The sequence below is a fragment of the Pocillopora verrucosa genome, chromosome 9 (genome assembly GCF_036669915.1).
Source record: "Pocillopora verrucosa isolate sample1 chromosome 9, ASM3666991v2, whole genome shotgun sequence".
In the NCBI taxonomy this organism is placed as follows: Eukaryota; Metazoa; Cnidaria; class Anthozoa; order Scleractinia; family Pocilloporidae; genus Pocillopora; species Pocillopora verrucosa.
Window position 1 is genome coordinate 11920847 of NC_089320.1, and position 20958 is coordinate 11941804.

Below are 20958 nucleotides of genomic sequence, written 5' to 3' on the forward strand. Positions count from 1 at the left end.
AACAGTCTACGAGGTCAAAAAACTAAAGACATTGTCAGAAGCTTCACCAAATTGATTTATTGTATATCTCGGCGTAAAAAATAGCATGCAATTTCCCAGTACTGTTTACAATTTCAAAACTTTAGAGCAACCTACCTACCTACCTATTGTACCGAACCCACAATGATGAGTGCCAAGTTTTGTGATCTTATATTATAAATAAATTTCAAACGTGATAAGTGAAAATAGACCTGTTTTCAATCACCTACCCGCATTGAAACTAAAGCAGATTCGATTGCCAATCAGGACCAAGAGCAAGGGTCACGTGACCAGTCCCACATAGAATAATTCTGATTTTTACTGGTTTGGTCGATGACAACCCGTTTATGGCCCAGTCACAAAACATTTACAGGTGTTAGATCATCCTCTACGTATCACATGAACAAAGCCAAACTAAGATATTCCTCAATACAACAATGCGTTTTTTTAGGGCACAAAAGAGTATAACTTACCAAGTTTCATTTTTAACGGCGGAAAATAGAGCTGCTCCAATCAGCCTTTACTTTACTTTACTACGTTACAATTTTATTCGTGTAAAATAACATATCAATTCTAATTTTATCCTTTAGCAAGTCATCTCTAAGAAAATTACATTTTTTAGGATCTGATGGCATTGTATGGTAAATGTAGTATCTTTCCCGCACCCTCTGCCAGGTATATTCGTACTATATACATTTGTCACCTGAGAACAGGTAACACATTAGAAATTCCTCTAAAGTATGAAAGAAAATGAGTATGAAGTATTTCGCAAGCTTTCTTTCATCTAATACCACATGTCAATATGTGTTATCTACCGTATACAAAACTGCTACACACAGTTGTTCGTTTTTGAGTCACAAAACCAAATCAAGCAAATTTATAGAAAAGTAAAAAAGAAATCAATTTATTGGCCAGGTATCAAGCGCAAATTATCAATAAGCGATTGATTTTGAAGTCCTATTTGATTGGTTGAGAAGAGCCCTTCGGGCACTTTGTAACCAATCACAGAGCTACAGTTATTCTGAATGATTCCGATACCAAACGTTTGCGATACCTTCGATAAAAGATCGCGCCCCCTTTCTTGCGCAGAACGTGAACTGTTAGTGTAAATGTGTATAAGTGGTATTAAAGATATAATTTCAAGAATGACTCTACTGATTTCTATACATGAAGCTATCCAGTCTTGGAAGGCAGCCATTATACACATTCCTCTGATGACATTAGAAGAGGATTAATGTATTCAAAGCCTTCAAACTCCGACTGATCGATGGTCTCGAGCATTTTCCTGTGATGAAAAAGTATAATATGAACCAGTGTTTTCAGTACTCCAATTTACCTTACTCAAATCTTCGATAGCTATCACATAAAATATATATCCGCTTGGTTATCTTTGTCGTCAGAAAAGAGGAAAAAGAAAAAACTTTTAAAGGAATTATTCAGAATATAAATTTTCTTCCCATTTAATCTTAAGAGTTTCACAGCACATTCTCCGAAAAAAAAAAGTGATTTCAAATGTTTAAACAGATGAACACCCCTTTCCTAGGTTAAGCGCCATCTTGGATTGCCTAAATATTTCATAAATGTCTTTCCCCTCATGCATGAGTTGCTTAATAGCGCAACTTGGCTAGATAACTCACCTGCCGACACTTGTACAAACAATGACCTAACACACTTTTAATTCATTACTGCCATATCGTTTATGTCAGTGTTTCCGTATGTAGAAATCATTACTGTGTACAAAGTTAAGTTAATTTGTTCAACTTACGGGTCATCTGGTGTGAGTTGAACAGGTTCATTAGTGAACTGAGGATCAAAGTTTTCCAGTCCATACTGATCTTCTATCATCGGCTTGAACGGGGGAGCCACTTGTCTTGCTTCCAACTGTTTGAATAAAACAAAAATAATAACAATAATAAGTGCAAATACTAATAATATTGGTAAGTTTGCTTTCGCCATCCGTGAAGCAATCTAAAAATTTGAACAATCTACGGGCCCGTTTCACGCAAGTTGCGGTAACTCTACGGTCCTGAAGCTATATTTTAAGATCTCATCTCATGAAGAGTCGTGTGGATCTAGGCCAAAATTCTAGTCCGGCCTTTTTCCTAAATTTCATTGGACAGGTTTAATTTCAGAACTACTAAAATCTTGATCTTGAATGTATACAATGCAAACAAAGAAACTTCTTTGGACCGATAACTGGCGATAACTTTCTTCTGCAAATTTGCCCCAGATTGCTTACTGAATCTGGGTCAAAGTAGCAGTCTCAGGAGCGCTAAATCTCGCAATTATGAGCTTTTAGTTCTTAAAAAAGTGAACTTGAAGTGTTCTGTTTTTTAATCTCGAACCACAGAATTTCTGTCCACTGGAGCTCAACAAGTCTTTAGTTTGGGCCTTAATCTTCATTGGACAGCCTCCTGAAAATATACGAAATGCAAAAGAGGTAACAGGAAATTATGAGTTATGAAGGGTGTTCAAACCTGTTCCCAATCGACTGTCCGGAAGAACACATGTGATGTTATATCTGCAAATCCTGTCTGAGGATGGCAGCCTAGACGTTCTATGGGATTCTAACAAACAAGACGAAAAGACAATCTCATCAACCCCTTAACTGCTACGGCGTGTAACGATTAATATAAAAAGCACATCTGCCCGTTTGAGTTATACCTCGCCTACAGGAAATACAATTCCTTACGCCTGACCACAAATCATAACACCTAATCATACTACTTCTTCATTACACGCTGTTTCACAGTTTCGTTAATCAGAAATCTCTCTCCTTTCACAAACTTCCTACTCTTCATACGCCCGACGATTTCAAAAGGTTGTTGAAGGCTTCAACAACCTTTTGAAATCGTCGCCACGCTGGGTGATTGTGATGAGGAAATACTTTTCAGAAAAGTTGGCAAGCAAAGTCATTGCAAGATTCTCTAGTTTTTTCCTTCCCCTTCAAATTTGTAACGTTTTTTAAAATAACCTCACCTTGTTGAGAAATCCTTTGAGTATTGAAGCCGCTTTTACAGACAGGGATCGAGGAATTCTTATAGGTTTTTCTAGAATTACTGGAAACAGGAACGTAAAAACCAACATCAGCATCTGGCAGAAATTTGAGCGCTTCACGTTTAAGTATTGCAAAAAAAAAAAAATCCATCATAACGGCCAATCAGAAAGGGAATAATAGGAGCCAATGATAGCTCGAAGTAAGAACAAGCGCGGGAAACCACGAGTGACCAAGACGCGTTTGTCGATTCGTATCTGATTGGTTGAGAGTTTCTCGATCTTACCAATCCAATATGGCGGCTTTGGCACTTGATCAGACTATTAAGCACTCTCTCGCTAGAAAATACGCCTGCCATGAAGGCGTATTGGGTGTAGGTGTTGGAGAGTCTAATATTAAAACTGCAAGCTGAGTTGACCAGATGAGACAAAATCTATGCAGAAAATGGATTGAGCTGTGAGTAATGGTTGTTCGTAAAGCGTGATCGTCCTCTGTTGTCTGTAATATTAACTGACGTTTCATGAACCTAAATGACTCTCCATTTCAGGCCAATATTACAAGCAAATCTGCTTCGTTAGAACTGGTCATTGTGGTGTTATTAACTGCATGCAAGACTCAGGAGGCGTTCTTCAATTGTGATTGGTAAGTCCGCAAAAATGGGTCGTTTGTGTTTGGTGTAACAATTTAGTTAAATGATCAATGTTATAATTCTCTCAGTTGGACAAACATGTATTCTTGGAAAAAAAGGTGCTCAATAACATATAATGCACGAAACTGAAAGAAAATTTGTAATGGGAAGTTCAAGTGCTAAGAACACAGGTCTCGATTATTAAAAATAAATTGTTTACAAGCAAACCTTGAAAGAGGTAATCTTCCGTGTTTTGATCAGGATTCTCTGCACTTCCTACAACATCAAAAGGTGATCTTCCAGCTAACATTTCAAACATGAGTACTCCTAGAGCCCACCAGTCGACACTGAACCCTGAAAAAAGTTGAAAGAAAATAACCACTGTCACTCACTCTACTATGAGTTTACCCAATTCAATAGTAGAAGACATGCCAGCCTAAAGGTTACGAGGCAGGTCTACGTTACATCCCTGGGTGGCGTCCAATACCGCTGTAACACTGACAATAAATCGTAATGGACCACCGTGTTCGGGAGACCTTATGAACCTAACCACATACCATAATCTTCCCCTCGAAGAATTTCAGGCGCAATGTAGTTTGGTGTTCCGCAGAATGTGCTTGTTGTATCACCAGGACGAAGACCTTCCTAAGAAACGAAGATTACAAAACAATTATTTCATCCTTCAAGAAGAAAAGACGGCAGATTTGAAGGCTCTTTTAAAAGGGGGAGAACTTACTTTACACATTCCATAATCTGTTAGTTTCACATGGCCGTCAGAATCAAGTAAAACATTGTCTAGTTTGAGATCCCGGTAAATCACACCTAACAACAGAAACACACATCTGTTAATAAGGAACAGAAACAAAAAGAATTTCACTGCCTTTGTTGTGAGTGAAATCATCAAATTTTTGTAACATAAATGGGTCATACCTCTTTCGTGTAAGAAATTGAGTGCACATGAAATTTCAGCAGAATAAAACCTAAGGATAAATCATGAATTAATATAACTTATATTTCCTCTTACAACTCACTTTCTTTAGTAATCAAAGCATAAGTGTGACCCAAGTGTGGGTCAACCAAAATAGGTATTTAAGTTCAGTAGGAGATATGGTCCATGTTTCAACTGGGCTCTGGCTAAGGTGCAAAAAAAATGTGCAATACAGAGTGATATGGGAAATAGGCCTTGCATGAGTGAAAACACTTGTGATCTAATATTTATTTGTTTGTCTATCCACACGTCTCTTTGACTGTCTTAATGTGTCACTTAACTGATTGTTTAACTAACTGTCTGACTATGTCAGCCTTTCCAGATCTGGGACTCAATAGCAGACGAACTGACGGATACACAGACTTAATGACTGTAAGATTCACTCTTTATTTGAAAAAACTTTCTACATGACTGGCAGAGCCTGGTTTGCAGAATGACTGAGAGAGTGTTTACCTTGCATGGTCTTCAGGTAATCTCCTCTGTCTTTGCATGTGGTACATAAGATCACCACCACTCACAAACTCAATTACAAAAAACAACCTACAAGAAAATAAACAGTTGATTTAAATTTTTTTTCAAAAAAGTATCCATTTTTTTAGTAATCCTCTGTACTTCTACATAAATTCAACTAATTATCTCTTTACATGTACCTGCTAGCAGTTTGGAAACACGAATGAAGTCCAACCAGGAATGGATGATTTGATGCTTGTTCAAAAACATGTTTCTCTGTTTGAACCCAGTCAATATCCTTTGCAAAGAAACCAAAACACAATCCATGCATAACTGTTATCACAACTGAGTGCATCTAGAGTTTTGCGTCATCATCTACACTACCTAAGCCATAAAACAAGAGGAAACTACAAACATGCACTTTTTGGATAAACACCAACCTCATCATCATTAACAAGCTCTTTCTTTACAACTTTCATTGCATATATTCTCTTATTTTTCTTCAACTCGACCTGGTAGAGAAGAAAGTAGTAAACATTTGTCAGCGAGCTTTTAAAATACTATTATTTTTAAAGTAATTTCATAGAAATTAAAATTTTCTCTTTGGTGGTGAGTACATTGCCAGGTGCTAAAGATAGGAGGCAGACTTGAGTATTGACAACAGTGTAATTGCAAGGGGAGGTGGTTGGTTGGCTGGCTGGCTGAACAAAGTGGAAGCCCCTGGTTATCCAAAGCACTGCAGGACAGCAGTAATTGTTTCCTTTAAGGATGTTCCTCTTATGTGTATGTTAACAACAAAATACACTTAAAATGCACATAGATACAGGCATAGGTGTGTATAAACTTCACAAAATCCCTGTATAAATTTTGCATATTTACATATAAGCATATTCATGTCTGCTTCATTAGTATGTTTGAACTAGCTTACTGTTTTTCAATGTTGAAGGGTAATTTTTCTGAGGCAAAGACTAATAGCACAACAATACTAAACAACTGTAGAGTTGTTTGTTTCAATCACCACTCAAGCTGACCACACATATACACATGTATTATGCATGTATACAACTTCTTACTTGAAAAAGTATAAACAAGTTGTCATCTTTGAACAAAATTTTGTCATCAAAAAAGCTGTTTCTCATCACTCAAAAATTTATATCCAACGCAACCACTTGGGAATGTTTAAAATAAATTTCCACCCAGTATATTGTAAATATATTGAGGAGGTTTAAAGGATGATACTCACCAACAAAACTTTAGCATAGCTGCCCCTTCCTATCACTCTGAGAAGAGTAAAGTCATTCAGTGAAATCAAGAAATTGTTTCCAGATGATGCCTCCTTAGCCTTGGATCCATGTGAATAATCAACAGTAACAAGGCCTCGCTTACGAGTTGCTGGACTGTCACTTCTCGCTGCATACATGAAAGAAATATTGAGAATGAAACAAATTAATTTTCAGCACCTGTCAAACAATAATCCTGCCTTAGGAGATTTAAATTTTCTAGGCTGGAAAATAGTTAAAATATGACACACGTATCAGTTATAGAGGAACAATACCAAAATTCAGCATCATCATTAGGTGGTTAATATATATATAATTGCACTAATAAGCCCCAAAAGGGTCTTGTAAGTTTCCAGGACTTTCAGAAGTAGGATGGGTTGGAGATGAGGATAGGCTATTTCAAAAATAGTGAAAGGCAAAATGGGAGTTATTTTTTCTTTCTCCACTATTAATTATCTTTTATGAATTTTGTGCACAAAGAGTATGTTTAAATGCCTTCCGATGAAAGCATTCAGCATAAAATTGCAATTCAAGAAGTGACAAACTGAAAATAGAAACTACCAGGAAGAAAAGTTTAAAGTTTCAAAAAATATATTGCTTACTTCTTTTGGGTCCTGGTGCTTCCTCTGCTGGGGGAAGTTTTGTGCCCACTGCTCCAATGGGAGGGAGTGATGAATGAATTGTTTGACTTGATGGATGCTAAAGGAATAAAAAACAATTAGTGAAAGGCAAATAACAAACTATGCCAAGTTTAAAACATCACTTAATACAAAAAGTTAAGTCATCCTCAAGTAACTCACTGGTTGTTGCCCACATTGGATCTTTATCAACTTGTGGCATTTTTTATGAACAACTAGCTTGCATTCAAGACATTTGTAACCCTACAAGAGAATTGAATGAGGCTAAGACAAATGTGGCACAAGAATAAAACAAGGAAAATTCACAATCATGAATTAATGCTAGGGTGTACACAAACTTCAAAAGTAAAGCACAATACTGAATTTCTTTGCTTGCTCTATTAAATATTGCTTTATTGAACACAGTACTTATTGAATACCTGTCTACCAAGTCCCCAAATTCTATCTGAACAAAATGAACAAGCTGCAAGCTGAAACAAAGATAAATATAATCAATTTAGAGTCTCAAGGTAGCATCCATTCTAACAAATGTGGTGGTCATACATTCCATACTCCAAGAGGTTACACAAAGCAAAATTTAACCCATTAACTCCCAAAAGTGATGAACATGCAGTTTCTCCTACTAACATCCATACATTACACAGCAAACTGATAACGAGAATACTCAAACCTATCAAGTAAAAGTTGTCATCTTGATCTATCACCAAATTCTTAATAATTAATTTACAAGGAAATATGTAGCAGTTAGAAGGGAAAATTAAAAATCAGTTCTAGGAAGTTAATGGATTAACATTAAGTTTTGACCAAAGCAAAGTCAACTCACCCGACTAAATCTCTTTGCCACAAATGAATGACCATTAACTCTGTGGATCTTTCTCCATCTCTTTGCTCCTCGTCTGTAGATATTCCCTAAGCAATAAAAACACAAAAATATTTTAATCAGCTAACCGTTGAATCTTACAGTTAATAACAAAAACAACTGACCAATCTATCTTTATAAACAAACTTTAAACTCTACATTTTAAATTAATTATACAACAACAGCTCTTCACTTTTGACTTTAATAATGACACCCCCTTGCTTCTCAAAAGCTTTGTCTTGTTGACCTGTGGCTTACGACAAGATACTCAATAAAATAAGCAGTTCACCTCAGATTCAAACCATTTTCTCTCAGTCTTGCTGTTACTAATCATGTCAACTCTTATTAATGAGTGTAAATATATGAAAATAATTACTGCAAAGATCACTTTCAAATACATTTCTTATTATTAAGTCACCAAGGTAATTGATTTTTTAAATTTATTGCTTGATCACTATAAAATGAAGGATAATTTTTCCATTATCTGCAGTCAAGAAGTTAGTTCCACAATAATGCTACAATGATCATGCAACGATGGCATTTCCTATCTTATTTACAATTAAATTTCATGGCTCTCTAGCATGGGTAGTTTCCCATAATTCATGATTTGAACACTGAATTTTCACTTATTTCTTTTTTAAAGAAAATAGTTAGGATCAATTTGCAGCAGAATTTACATAACATAAAAAGAAATAACATGCTTCATTTTCATTCCATCTCTATATTAATTAAGTTATTCAAGCCCACTCGAACTAAGAAAATAATTTTCTTCCAAAAAGATAGTTAGTCGCATCTGATTGACTGAAAAACAACATGTTGTCAATTAAATATTTATATATTATGCAATATTATCAGCATGACAATAACAAAATCCCCTTGCTACAGGGCTAAAATGTTACATCAGTTCAAGCAAGAATTTATATGAACCTGTAGAATCATGTACTGTACATGTACAAAGTACGTTCTTAGGACTGAATCTGAAGAAAGCATGCTTTATAATGCAAAATGATTATGTTTTTCATTTTTCATTTTCAATTTATAATCATTTTTTAATCCTTTTCCTGTAGGGAAGAAAATTAACTGATATTATGTTCTAATAACTGCAAGCAGCAAAACATACTTTATGTAGTAGGAATATTTCCAAGAGATGTCGCTGAAAAAACTTGTGGCAGCTGATGTGATGCCACACTAAATTTGTTGTGTGCAGTGAACAGATGCGAATTCACAAATGAATTTAGCAAAATGGTTACAATCAGGAAAGTGTTTACCTATCCTAGATGAGACAGTTAATCCTTTGAATTCTTCGCCAAATGCAACAGAATGAGGACGTCTGGCTTTTCTACCACTGCTGGAAGTTTGTTGTTCTGATCCATGTGATTCCTCTGTTTCATTATTTTGCCATGTCAACACAGAACTTAGACTTCCAGAAATGTTCCTGTGCGCACGTTTAATGGAACGGAAGAAGCGAGCAGAAGCTTGTCGGATGAAGCCAAATTTCTGATTTGCTTTTTGGGCCTCATATTCTTCTTCTACGCATGCTCCAAACAAGCCAGATATTGATAAAACATCTGATTCCATTTACCAGTTCTTTTAAGTTATAAAATACAATCCTTTCAATCCTTTTGTCCACATTCAAAATTGAACAAAGCAACAACTGGTTTAAAACCTTAATAAATAAGCTGATTGCTGCAACTTATTCAAAAGAAACTCTTGAATAGTATTCTTCGGTGTTGAATCCTTGAGATGGTTGACCGTTTACAGTTAATATGCTTCTCCACAGGTACCAAACACTTAGCATTTCTCAAGAAAAATCTTGTTCAAACATTAATTTTAAGAATACCATCCATTAGTAGCAAATCCACAAAAAACTCAAAATCAAAAACCAACAATTTCTCAAAATGCCTTGCACTGAGTGGTATATTTATGGCATGGAACTAAACTTCTGATTGTTAATGGCAGAAGTTGACAAGTTATGCTTAGAAATTAAATTATCAAAACCACATTAATTTATTCTTTCACACATTTATGAAAGCAAACAATCATTACTGGTCGTTGATAGAATTTTTTTGCCAAAGGACCAGTAAAATGTCTCTTCTTGGCAATTGCTATTCATAATTAAATATTAAAATGTACAAGTTATGTACCAAACACAAGGTGGAACCTGCTGATATGTGTACCACAATCAGCCACTGACCAATCACAAAAAGGAACATGATTTACTGATAATAAATAATAATTATCTTTTGTTTTAAGTAACAAAAGGTTACAAAATTCAATATGTAGTCTGGCGTTCTTGTCACTAATAACAGTACAAGTGAAAATTAAGCCAGGAAAAAATGACAGCAAAGAATTAAATTTTCCTTAAAGATTTGCAATAATTTTTTGTACTTTTGTGAGATTTAGTGATAACACAGTGATAGCCTTGTTATTATCAAAAGACAGTAACAATACTAAAACCTTTAAAAGCTAGCACAAGACCTGTTTTCTTTACAGAAATACACAACAATTTTGGTAATATTCTGATTGAAATATCTTCTCTTGAACAATTTGAATCAAATTACCCTATAACAGACTACTTTCAATTTTATAATAACACTATTTTTACCTAAAAATTCAATACATCCAAAGTTAATATTTTTGAAGTGGCAAGGCAAAGTTCTAATTAGACTTGCAAATTATCATCCAGTTATCAAATAATGTTAGTAGTGCAAATACTTTTTTGAATGTGACATACTTTAAACATCACTTCCAAGCAAAATACAAGGCTTTAATTTGTACATGTAAGTGCATTGGTTCTTACAGTTTGTTATCCACTTAATGAACATTAACATGATGGTAGCCTTTGGAGAGAATGTTACTCTTAATCACAGAAAAAATATTTAGTGCTCTTGGAAATTAGCTAGATAAAAGATTTGTATAAAGCAATTTCTGGGAATCCACAAGAAAAGTAAAATAAAGAAAGTACACTCACTGGTTTAAATAATTACTTAACAGAAACAATTTGTTAGAAGTTATAAGGTAAAATATAAAAAGAAAGGAATGCACTGTCATGGTAATCAAATGTCTGATTGTAAGCCGAACGGCCCATAATTTTGGAGCTTACATGTACATACACATGTATGTATTTCAAGTTCAGAAGAATAATACAGAGAATATTGCTCACATGTATTCCTTCTAAAAACATTTGAGAGAAAGGTTTTTCCCAAAAGCACATCTTAATGACCAGTTCAGGAATAAAACTTCACACACCACCCTAGGCACTGAGGACTAAGGATATGGCACTATTAACCCAGAGGGAATACATGGATACTACAACTTTGCTTAAAGTTTTGCTCATAATTATCTTTGCTATTCATTTGTATTAACATTACAGCTGGTATTGGCAGGGAATGGTTTGAACCTTGTCAGGTGTATGTCTGCTTTGATCAACGGTAAAATGGTAATCTTGAAAAAGAATGTTGTCAGTCCTTGTTACTGATATTCTAGTAACCTGAGCTATGATTGGTCAATTCAGAAATGACTGACATAAGTTTAAAGCTGTTAGACATATTCCAAATTTTCAGAGGCACAAAAATTCAATCTTTGTTTTTCAATTATCTGTTATAACAAGTTAACAAATGAACAGAGATTAAAAAATTGACAGGTTTTGCTTTTAGTGTCAGTCATTTGACACCATTTTGAGTGACTAAAAATCATTTTCCAAACCTGTCAGACACATGGAAGAGCTATAAAACATATTTTACTACCAGGTAACCTTGTCTTCTCATTCTGTATCATTATTTACACCTTTATGAGTACTCCTTACAATGTACATCTAGATTCATAGCTTGCATGCTTCATAATCTTAACCCTTTGACTCCCAGGCATGATCAAAATGTAACTTTTTCATAAAATATCCATACATTACCTAGCAAACAGGTAATGAAAATACTCAAACTTTTCAGGTAGAAGTTGTTATCTTGATCTAATACCAAATTCTGGTAACTAATTAACAAGGAATGTATACTAGCCAGTAGGGAGAGTAATCAATCAGATCTTTGGAGTTAAAGAGTTAAGCCATAGATCAAATGCAAAAAAAACTTTTCCATTACAGCACTAACAGTACAGACCAAAACTTTGTTAGAAAGAGGTTTTTATCACTCACTTGTTTCACCATCACATAGTCGACCTGGTTCGTCTGGAATACCTTTAAACACTGAAGAGTAAAGAGGAATAAAATTATTCCCATTAAGTAGAAGTTTACTGGTAAAAAAATGAGAAATATATTTTTGCCCCAAAGCCTTGGATTGTGAAGCCATGGACATCCTCAAGAAGGTATAGCACATGCTGACATGCTCTCATGGAAAATTGTGAAAAAATGATAACATGCAAGAACTCCCAATGTTGAAGAGTGTTCAAAATGAGCACTAAGATATCAAGGAGTAAATTGTATTTAAAATAAGACTTAATCAGTGGGAACTTAACTAAAGCAGCACTTTGCTATAAATGTACCTCAAAATCAACAGTTCAAATCAAAAATCTTAAATGAGTGAGAAATAAGAGTTCCAGCATGATATCATAGATTGAATTTGTTTGCTTAAGTCTCATGCTTAATATGTGAGACTTAAGAGCTGTGTATATAACTTATATTGCTTCAACACAATAATGCCCTGTTAATTACACAGAAAAGACTATCACACATAATCTATAGTCTGTGAGTACTTACAATGAACGACAAGCTCAGAATCCCTGTTAAGTTCATATAATCTTATTGCCTCATCAAGTTCTACTTGAGTTGAAATAGTACATGGGTCGCCTAATGAGAAAAGACACACATGGTTACAAATAATCTTTAACATAATTTGATAGAATATATTAATTAAATTGTCGTAAGAGCAGGACAAGAAACAACTGTATTTTTCACTAGGATTTGCACTTCAAATGCAATCATTTTACAGTCGAATCCTCTGCCACTAACAGAGACCTCACTGGTTAGGAGCTACTGTAGACCATGTTATGGATTCGTATGTGACAAAGGTGATTTCTTTAGTATTTATTTGACAATCACACTCTAACACTCAAACACTTCACTAAACAGCACTCTATCAATTGTACTATTTACCAAGAGGTTGATCAATAAATAGGGAACACTGACTAGTTACCAATTACATTCACGTTGACGAGATATCAGCAATAAGTCAACATGTTAAGTTACTGAACAGACAAATTCGCCAAGCCGACCAAACAATGATGATCTCGATATGCAAATTTTTCCTATCTGGTCTCCCAACTTTTTTCCCTTCGCAACACATGTACGTGTCTGGGAATTTTGACTACCGAGACCAAAGCTGAAGGGCAAGATTTAAGTGATTCCTAATGACAAAGGGTTTCTCAAAGCGCAAATTAAATTTAATTCCGCTAAAACCTCTGTGGTCGAGGGAGACTTTTTTGGAAGATAACTCACTTACAAGCGCCTCATCAATCAATTTGAAATTTACAAAGCTGATGTTACTAGACATAAGAATGTTTTTTTTTTATTTCGAGAAAATTAAAACCTGAAATTCCAACGAGAGATTTCGTTTCTTCAGTCATTCGCATTAAGCCCTAAAAAAATGATTAAGTTGTAAATATATTACTCTAGGCAATATGGTCAGTTTCGACATCGTGGGATCGATAAAAATGTTTATTTAGAAACCACTACAGACGAAACCTACGAGCGAATTTTTCCAAATTATTGAGCTTCTTAGAACTCAGCACGATTCAATATAAATGTTGTTACAACATCACTACAAGCCTTTTAGGGCAAATTTAAAGTGATGTGATCGGTAGCGTATCAATATAGAATCCTATTTAGATCGCACCGTTTCGAAGGAACACTCATCCACTAACCTTCTTCGTCTAGCCATTTCATAGTGAATTCGTCTTCTTCGCCAAACCTGAATATATCTCGCATTTCATCGCAGAATTTCTCCAGAGTTATTCGATTTTCCATGGACAAAACCATTATTGTCCTAATCGTAGTAGAAATAATAAATTAAGTTCGACAAATATTGAAGTGAAATGTATGAATTTAGCGTCCGCTAAATATGAAAATAAGCCGCATAAGAGAGAGCTACTCACCCATTATAAGCCGCTTTAACGGCGACCGCTTCGATTGAATTCATAGCTGGCATAGATCACGGTCGTAAAAATTGTCCAAGCTTTACAAACAAGGCCTCAGAGAAGAATGTCTTTGCGTTGATTCTTGAGTAAACTAGAGCTTTCTATGACTACATTTCCTACTACACATCTCCTTGGAATTTACATCGATCACGTGACATTCCAAATGGCAGAAGGGTTCGAAGTTACAAATCATTACCACTAACACAAAGTAACTAGTGAATTTGGACGATAAAAACGAAGTCTTTTTCTCACCCATCAAAAATTGCGCGTAGATTGATTGGAAGATACAGAAAGCCCAATTCGTCCTGAAATCCCAATTCCTCATGTACAAGGTTGAAATCCTGAGCAGAGGCCTCCAAGTCTTCCACCTCTTCTTGCTCATTTGTGCTTCCATCCATTTCACGGTAGCCCGTCAGTACACATGGATCAACTCCTGATGAAAAAATATGAGATAAAATTGATCAAAAGACGGTTTTTGATAAACTGTGAAACAGTGTAATTTCACATCAGCGCCATATCGAAGGTAAAATACCTACTTCTTACTTATTTTCAACAAAAGGTGCACTTTGCAGCTCAACTTTACATTAGCGTGCCAAATTGTGTTTGATGTTTTTTGAGGGGCCGCTGGTTTATCCGATTATGCAGCATTTGTCAGGGTTCAGCTTTTAATTGCGATACATGCTTGGTTTCGAGAGGCTAGTTCATTGTATTGCAACTATGAAGCAGTATTGCGAATCACTTGTCTGGTTAAGAGGTTTGACACTTTCTTCATGTCATGTTTATAGGGTTCAAGAAGATGTAAAAAAATAAATAAATAAAAAATTGGCAGTGAATACGAAGACAATCTTATTTTTACCAAACCCAGAACTTTACATGCTTTAGAATTTGTGAAAAAAGGGAAATGGTTTAAACGGAAAATCGAAGACTTTTGCTAAGAGCGGGTGCACGACCGTGGGAGAGGAGGCACGCGAGGACACGCGTGAGTTTTTTTGGTCGGCGGAGGTCCACACTATCTCGTAATATATGTACAGGCCTTCCTAGACTCTTGTTCAAACGTAAAAATAATGCGATCACTTCCGATGCAGAAAGTCACGTCTTATTAATATTTACCTTCAAAATTCTCAGTTGTGACGTCATTTCCTTTATCATCGGACTCATCCAACGTGTTGACGACTGGATAGACATTCTTCCCCACTGATGTCATTCCAACAGGTAAACAATTCAAGCTGATTTCTGTCATTATGAAATTCCTGGCATCACAAATAGAAAATGAAACGGAGAGAATGTAATGTTTCCTCTTGAGAGGGAAAAATGAAAATGACGCGAATAGCATTTTTAAACGCACTCATCCCCTACCGCTGGACTCAGCTCAATACAAAACAGCTAAACTTGCTCGATAACAAGGCACTTTCAAGCAATTTAATTTTAGTGCTTAATTATTTGTCAATGCATTACTTTCAACCGTAAGTGACATTAGTTTGATTTAAGGATATTTCGGTTTTGATTCAAAGCTAGTCTATGAATCTCCTTTTGCTCTCTGATATTTTCGGCTCGAGAGTTTTTCGATGTACGATATTTTCCGTTTCGCAAGAACTGCAAGTGTTACAACCGGGTTAAACTCGAAGAACGGAAAGTACGCAATTCTCTTGCGTGAGACTCGATGTTATTCTTGATCAGGAATTAAAACAAAAACTAGCTAGAAACTTAAACGATCAGCGAATGTTCCGATTTATTGAGGATTAGCTCTTATGTCGGTTTGTTTAATCTTTGTAAGTTGAGGAAGTGGGATTCGTTTGTCACTCCAAAGTTAGTACATGTACACCGGATGTACAGCGTAATGCACATCAACTAGTAGAAATTATCTGTTGAATATTGGCGACAGGTATATCCGGATATAGAAGTTTTGCCTTCAAAATTGCTACAATCTTCCTCATCGAAGATAAACTATTTTTAACATACCTTCAATACGCGTGAAATTAATAATTTTCCGTCCTCGTTCTTTCAGATGCGATCTGAAGCTCCGCCTTATATTTGTCTGCTCAAGTGTTTCTGAGGGGCGTTTAACATGAATTTTGAATAATTTTCCAAAGTAAAACAACGTGACAATCATAAGTCAAAATAATCATTACGTCATCTCTCTTGAGTATCATTTGACTTTTAAATTGCACGGTTTTATCTGTTTTGCATAAGTTTTCGCTTTCTAGTGAAATTCAATGGCTAAAGAAAAACAGTATCACAAAAATGGTGCAAGAAGTATATTTTAAAGATCGAGGGAAGACTCTGCTCAGGATAGTGACTAAAATGTTGAAATATACCAGAAAAAAAATATCAAGGATACTGTTATGTAAAATTATGCACCTCGATCACTCTAATAAATTTCCGGCTAAGCTGCAGAATACCCACTCATTTACATGTCAGTGAATAAGAAGAGAGTCTATTGTGTTATGCCTCGATCTATCCCGACACAGGTAAATGTGGTGGACCAAAGTGGCAGGGTATTCTGCAGTTGCTCAAAATTTCCATCTTAAACTCTGGCAGAAGAAATTCTTGATATTTCAAATAATCTTTCAGTTGGATGGAAGGTAAGGAAAGCAATACAAGAGATATAAATCAAACCTACTGATCTGAAGTCTGTATCCTTCATACTGATAGACTCTTTTATGATCTCCTGAAACAGCTTGCAGTGCGCGCAGGCGTTTAATTAGAGCGAGGTAACGTTATTAGGGGGAAGGGGGCGGGGAAGGGCGAAAAGACAAAAAACAAAAAACAACGAAAGTTTTATTCATTCCCCTTTGGTACAAATTTATTTCTATCCCCAGCCTTCCGCTGTCCTTAAAATAAAAGATGGCGATTGTAATTTTTGCGAAGAAAACACTGAGCACTCGCTCGCCTGAAAATTACGCCTACTCTGCTTGCTACTCCTGAAATAAAATAAATTTGAATTAGTTATATGTGTATTAGCTACACTAGAGATATCAGTGACATGTGTGAATCCTTATTGGAAGGTATCGTCAAATAAGATGATGGTTGGTTCCTTATCAGGTACCATATCAACCCCCGTAAAGTGCCTTTACTGCAAAGAAATTTATTGGCGAAAAATACCTTAAATAAAATATCGATGAAAAGCACGCCACCAAATTTTAAATGAGACGAAATTATAGCACAACGACTTGGTAATTTATGTCAGGCAGTACAAGACGTCTCAAGTGCTGCAAAGAACTTGTATACTAATGTTAGAGCGTGAACGGTTAACTTTTACAACTTTTCTGATAATGTGTGCAAGTACATAGTTTAATAAGGTGGAATGTCTAGTTTGTATACTGGATAGTTGTACAGATCTTTGATTTTTTGGTCGATGTCCCTTGTCTCGTATGATGGAGTACCTCCCCTCGCTTGCAGCTTCACAGTCGTCGAAGTCCCATGATACACATTGTCTTTGTACACATGATGTTGAGACGGATTACCATTGGTCAGCCAAATGCATCTGTACTTAGTCGGGTTACTGAACCCAACGATCTCAAATACGTTAGCAGAGTACTTGATATTCTCATCCTTTCCAACCGAGTGGGGTTCATAATAGCTTAAACTGCTTTCTCGTCTGCCTGGTCTCGTTCGCTGTACCAGGTGATTTCCGTAGATGATCACGTTCTTGAGACCATTATGAAGACAGGCCTTGCGTTTTCTGTGTGAATACAACAAAATGCCTGTGTCGTCGACATAATTACGAGCAAGCCAAAGATTTTTTCCATTTCGAACTTTGATACCACCTGATAGATTCGCCGGCCAACCTCTGACATAATTGCTTTTCACTTCCATGTTATCAAACCCTTTCAGGTACATGGCGTGGTCTCTATGTCTTCCGGTATTGGGACTTCCGTTGAATATATTTTCCGCTATTTTCATTTTTTTGTCGCACTGGTCATAAAGACAACTTTTAAAGTAGCCTTGGTCAGATTTAAGATTGTAACGAGTCTTCAGGAACTCTAATTTCTGTTTTTGATCTCGCCAATGGGATACTGGCTCAACTTTGGAAGACAACCACTCTAGTTTACTTAGCTCAAGTCCACATACGTTGTCAATTACCCAAACGCTCAAAGTACTTCTAAATCTGGAAGCAACTCCATATGCACCTGAATCACGTAAAAAGACGTTTTTGTAAACACGACTGTTTCCAAGCTCCATCATCACCAGTTGTCGTTTCCGTCCGTTGCTTGCAGTTGGACTTGCCGATGAAAAGAATACACAGCTCTCTATTGTAATGTCACCTGTAGATGATGGCCCTTTAGTTTGACCATCAAATACTACAAGAATTCCGTCGAGATACAGATACTTCAGTGAAACACGCTTTACTGGTGAAGCATTCTGTATTTCTATGGCATATGGAATCGACGCCTTGATAACTGCAATACCACTCTGGGTTCCATGCAATTCCACTGAGCCACTTATAGTAATATCACTGCTGACCAGGTACTCACCACGAGGGAAAAAAACCTTGTTGTTTGTGGAACCTGCAACGTGTTTAACGATGGCCTGAATGGCCGATGTGTCGTCAGTTTTTCCATCTCCAACAGCAGCAGTTAAGGAACCTCCGGGTTGCTTCACGTTGGTCATTCCAGCAGGTACGTTATCTGATCCTGTCAGATAGTTGGGAGCTGGAAGGACAAGGAGAAGGGAGGTTGTTAACAAAGGTCCTTTTTATCTAAAAAAATCACCGTATAGTTGCCAAGTGACTCGATCGTGTCAGGCAGAGCTGAATCATGAAATGCTTCGTCACAGGTATGCAATCAATGACACGGACTCAAGCGCACGAGGTTCATTATTCAGAGAAATTTGCGGGGAAAAAAGGGGCTGGCATTTAAAACCCAGGAATTTTTCTATTTCCAGTGTTTTAAAGAAGAAAATGAATTTTGGAAATTTAAAGGGGGCGTACAAAGATTCTAGAGTTTTTTTTTAAAGGAAAGCAACAAGGGAAGCAACGCCTTGAAGAAACAGAATGGAAAATCAAGCATGGAAACGACTCAAATATCGCATGCCCAGAAGTTATTCAGCTCTGTCATCTTGTCATTGACTGACGGCAATAAAAGCAATCGCATTACTCCAACACAGCGGTCCATCGTCTGGCATGCTCAGAGAGAAGTTTTGCAGGAAAATGTAAGAGACAATCACTGTTACACGCAATTACTGAAAATGAGTTGGAATACTCATATGGATCCGGAAAACAAAAGGTGGGAAATGAAAAGTTTGAGACTTTTCCTGTTCATTCACCATTTTGTTTTGGAATTTTTAAAACACCGTGACCATCCAATTTGCAATGAGGTTCTTTGGCCTGAATCTAATATATCGTGTGGTCTAGTTTCAATGCTCTCACACACCCAAACGTCTGTCCGCTGTGTTGATCACATTACACCTCCGAAAATGTATCCGTTCCTCGAAAACCGCAGAGAGAACTTTACCTTGGACTCAACCTTATAAGCAATAGGCAGTAATAAGCTCAAGTAGTTACGGGTGACCCTTTGCCCTCCCGACTATTCGGAAAGGTTCGCTTACCGACCACTGTCGCAGCAAATAGCGAAGCTAGGATTACAATCGACGTATAACACTATTGACGGTTCGTCCATGACATTTCGTCGGACCACAATTGTCTGCCTAATTTAGCTGGAAATACAGTAAAAAAATTATTCCCCTTTTTCCTTAGCAATACATGAAGGCATTCAGAAAACAAAGAATTAGCTCAGAAATGGATAACGATAAAGAGTAACTACTCACTTCGGTTGGAGTTCACTACATCTAGTGCACAATATTTTATAAAACGCTGTTGTATTTTTTCAAAATTATTCAAAGTTTTACGAAAGTAGCGTTAGATTTCCTATTCCTAAAAGTGCTGAAATTTTAGCACCTTTGGTCATCAAACGACCAAGTTTCTTGACCTCGAAAACAAACTCAGTAAAAATGAGTAAAATTCACACTATTTCAATTGGCATGTAACCATAAAAAAGAATGAATGATCGACTTCTCTCCAGGCCATATTATTCGTTGGCGAATCTTCCTCTTTAACCTCAATTTTTTACCAACTAGACACAAATACCGTACTTTATAAACTCCGGCAGTTTTTAATGATGTTCGTATCATCCTTTTCAGGTTAGTAACGTAGTAACAAAATATTCCTTGTTTGACCTTACTTGTTTGCTTTTTTATTACGCTCTGCCGCGCTTTATTGTGATGAATGGGCGTTTTCTGTCCCAGATTGTGTTTCCCAGAATGCTTTCCAGCAACGCTTCTAACCATCCTCCGGTGAAAAGAAATCAAGATTGCATCAGGATCATACGAGTTTTTGTTCATGTTTTAAAATATTATTTCTTTTAACACTTACCTAAGAGCGAAGATGATGCTTACAAACAAACTAACCCTCTGATCATAATGAAACGCTTATTAAGCAACACTTTTCAAACTGAAAATCACCGACTCCAATATTCAAAACGTTATAATGCCATCCACTGAGATAAAAATGATGCAAACCTGAATTAAGATGACAACTGGATTATCTCAGCAGTCCGTTAAGTCATCATGAGTTTGGCCATGACATCTAATTTAATCAAACTGTCTTCATTTTTTTCTTTTTTTTTTTCCATACTTCTCTTTTGAATGTCAAAGGCAGTTTCGAGAAGTTGTCACAGTATCTTAACAAAATCTCTTAAAAGTACTACTTCAGTGAATCGTAGTTTGGTGAATAAAAGGGATAATTCTTTCAATGGCAGATTTAAGTGACGGATTTTTTATGCACTTACAGATTGTCACAATTTCGGCTCTTATGAGATTTTTAACCTGTGATAGAACCCTCTATTACTCAGTTAGACATTTCAGTACTTGTTTTAAATTAAGATTATAGGAGGTTATAACAGGTGCCATTTAGGTTCTGTAGTGTTACATTGTTTTATATGTCACTGATTTTGGCTTTTCACTC

The 20958-nt window shown here is 36.1% G+C and overlaps 2 protein-coding genes across 3 annotated transcripts; both read right to left on the reverse strand.

Moving 5' to 3' along the window:
• Positions 1-31: 31 nt before the first annotated feature.
• LOC131797108 (protein kinase C iota type-like) lies at positions 32-16072 on the reverse strand. 2 transcript variants are annotated; one of them, XM_059114728.2, is made up of 22 exons: positions 15957-16072; positions 15108-15247; positions 14250-14430; positions 13725-13846; positions 12562-12651; positions 12001-12051; positions 7821-7906; positions 7417-7467; positions 7160-7240; positions 6962-7058; positions 6323-6489; positions 5520-5591; positions 5280-5377; positions 5083-5169; positions 4572-4621; positions 4378-4463; positions 4199-4286; positions 3870-3995; positions 2998-3077; positions 2496-2585; positions 1784-1899; positions 32-1303 (listed from the first exon to the last, which is right to left on the reverse strand). In XM_059114728.2, the coding sequence occupies exons 2-22, from the start codon at positions 15235-15237 to the stop codon at positions 1216-1218; spliced, it is 2037 nt and encodes a 678-aa protein (XP_058970711.2). In that variant the 5' UTR covers positions 15238-15247; positions 15957-16072; the 3' UTR covers positions 32-1215. The 2 variants fall into 2 exon arrangements, with proteins under 2 accessions (XP_058970711.2, XP_058970710.1); XM_059114727.2 differs by lacking the exons at positions 14250-14430; positions 15108-15247; positions 15957-16072 and adding an exon at positions 13956-14136.
• Positions 16073-16859: 787 nt separating this feature from the next.
• LOC131797063 (uncharacterized) lies at positions 16860-20268 on the reverse strand. Its single transcript, XM_059114678.2, has 2 exons — positions 20177-20268; positions 16860-18649 (listed from the first exon to the last, which is right to left on the reverse strand). Exon 2 carries the CDS (start codon positions 18606-18608, stop codon positions 17289-17291), a length of 1320 nt encoding a protein of 439 aa, XP_058970661.2. The 5' UTR covers positions 18609-18649; positions 20177-20268; the 3' UTR covers positions 16860-17288.
• Between the last annotated feature and the right edge of the window lie 690 nt (positions 20269-20958).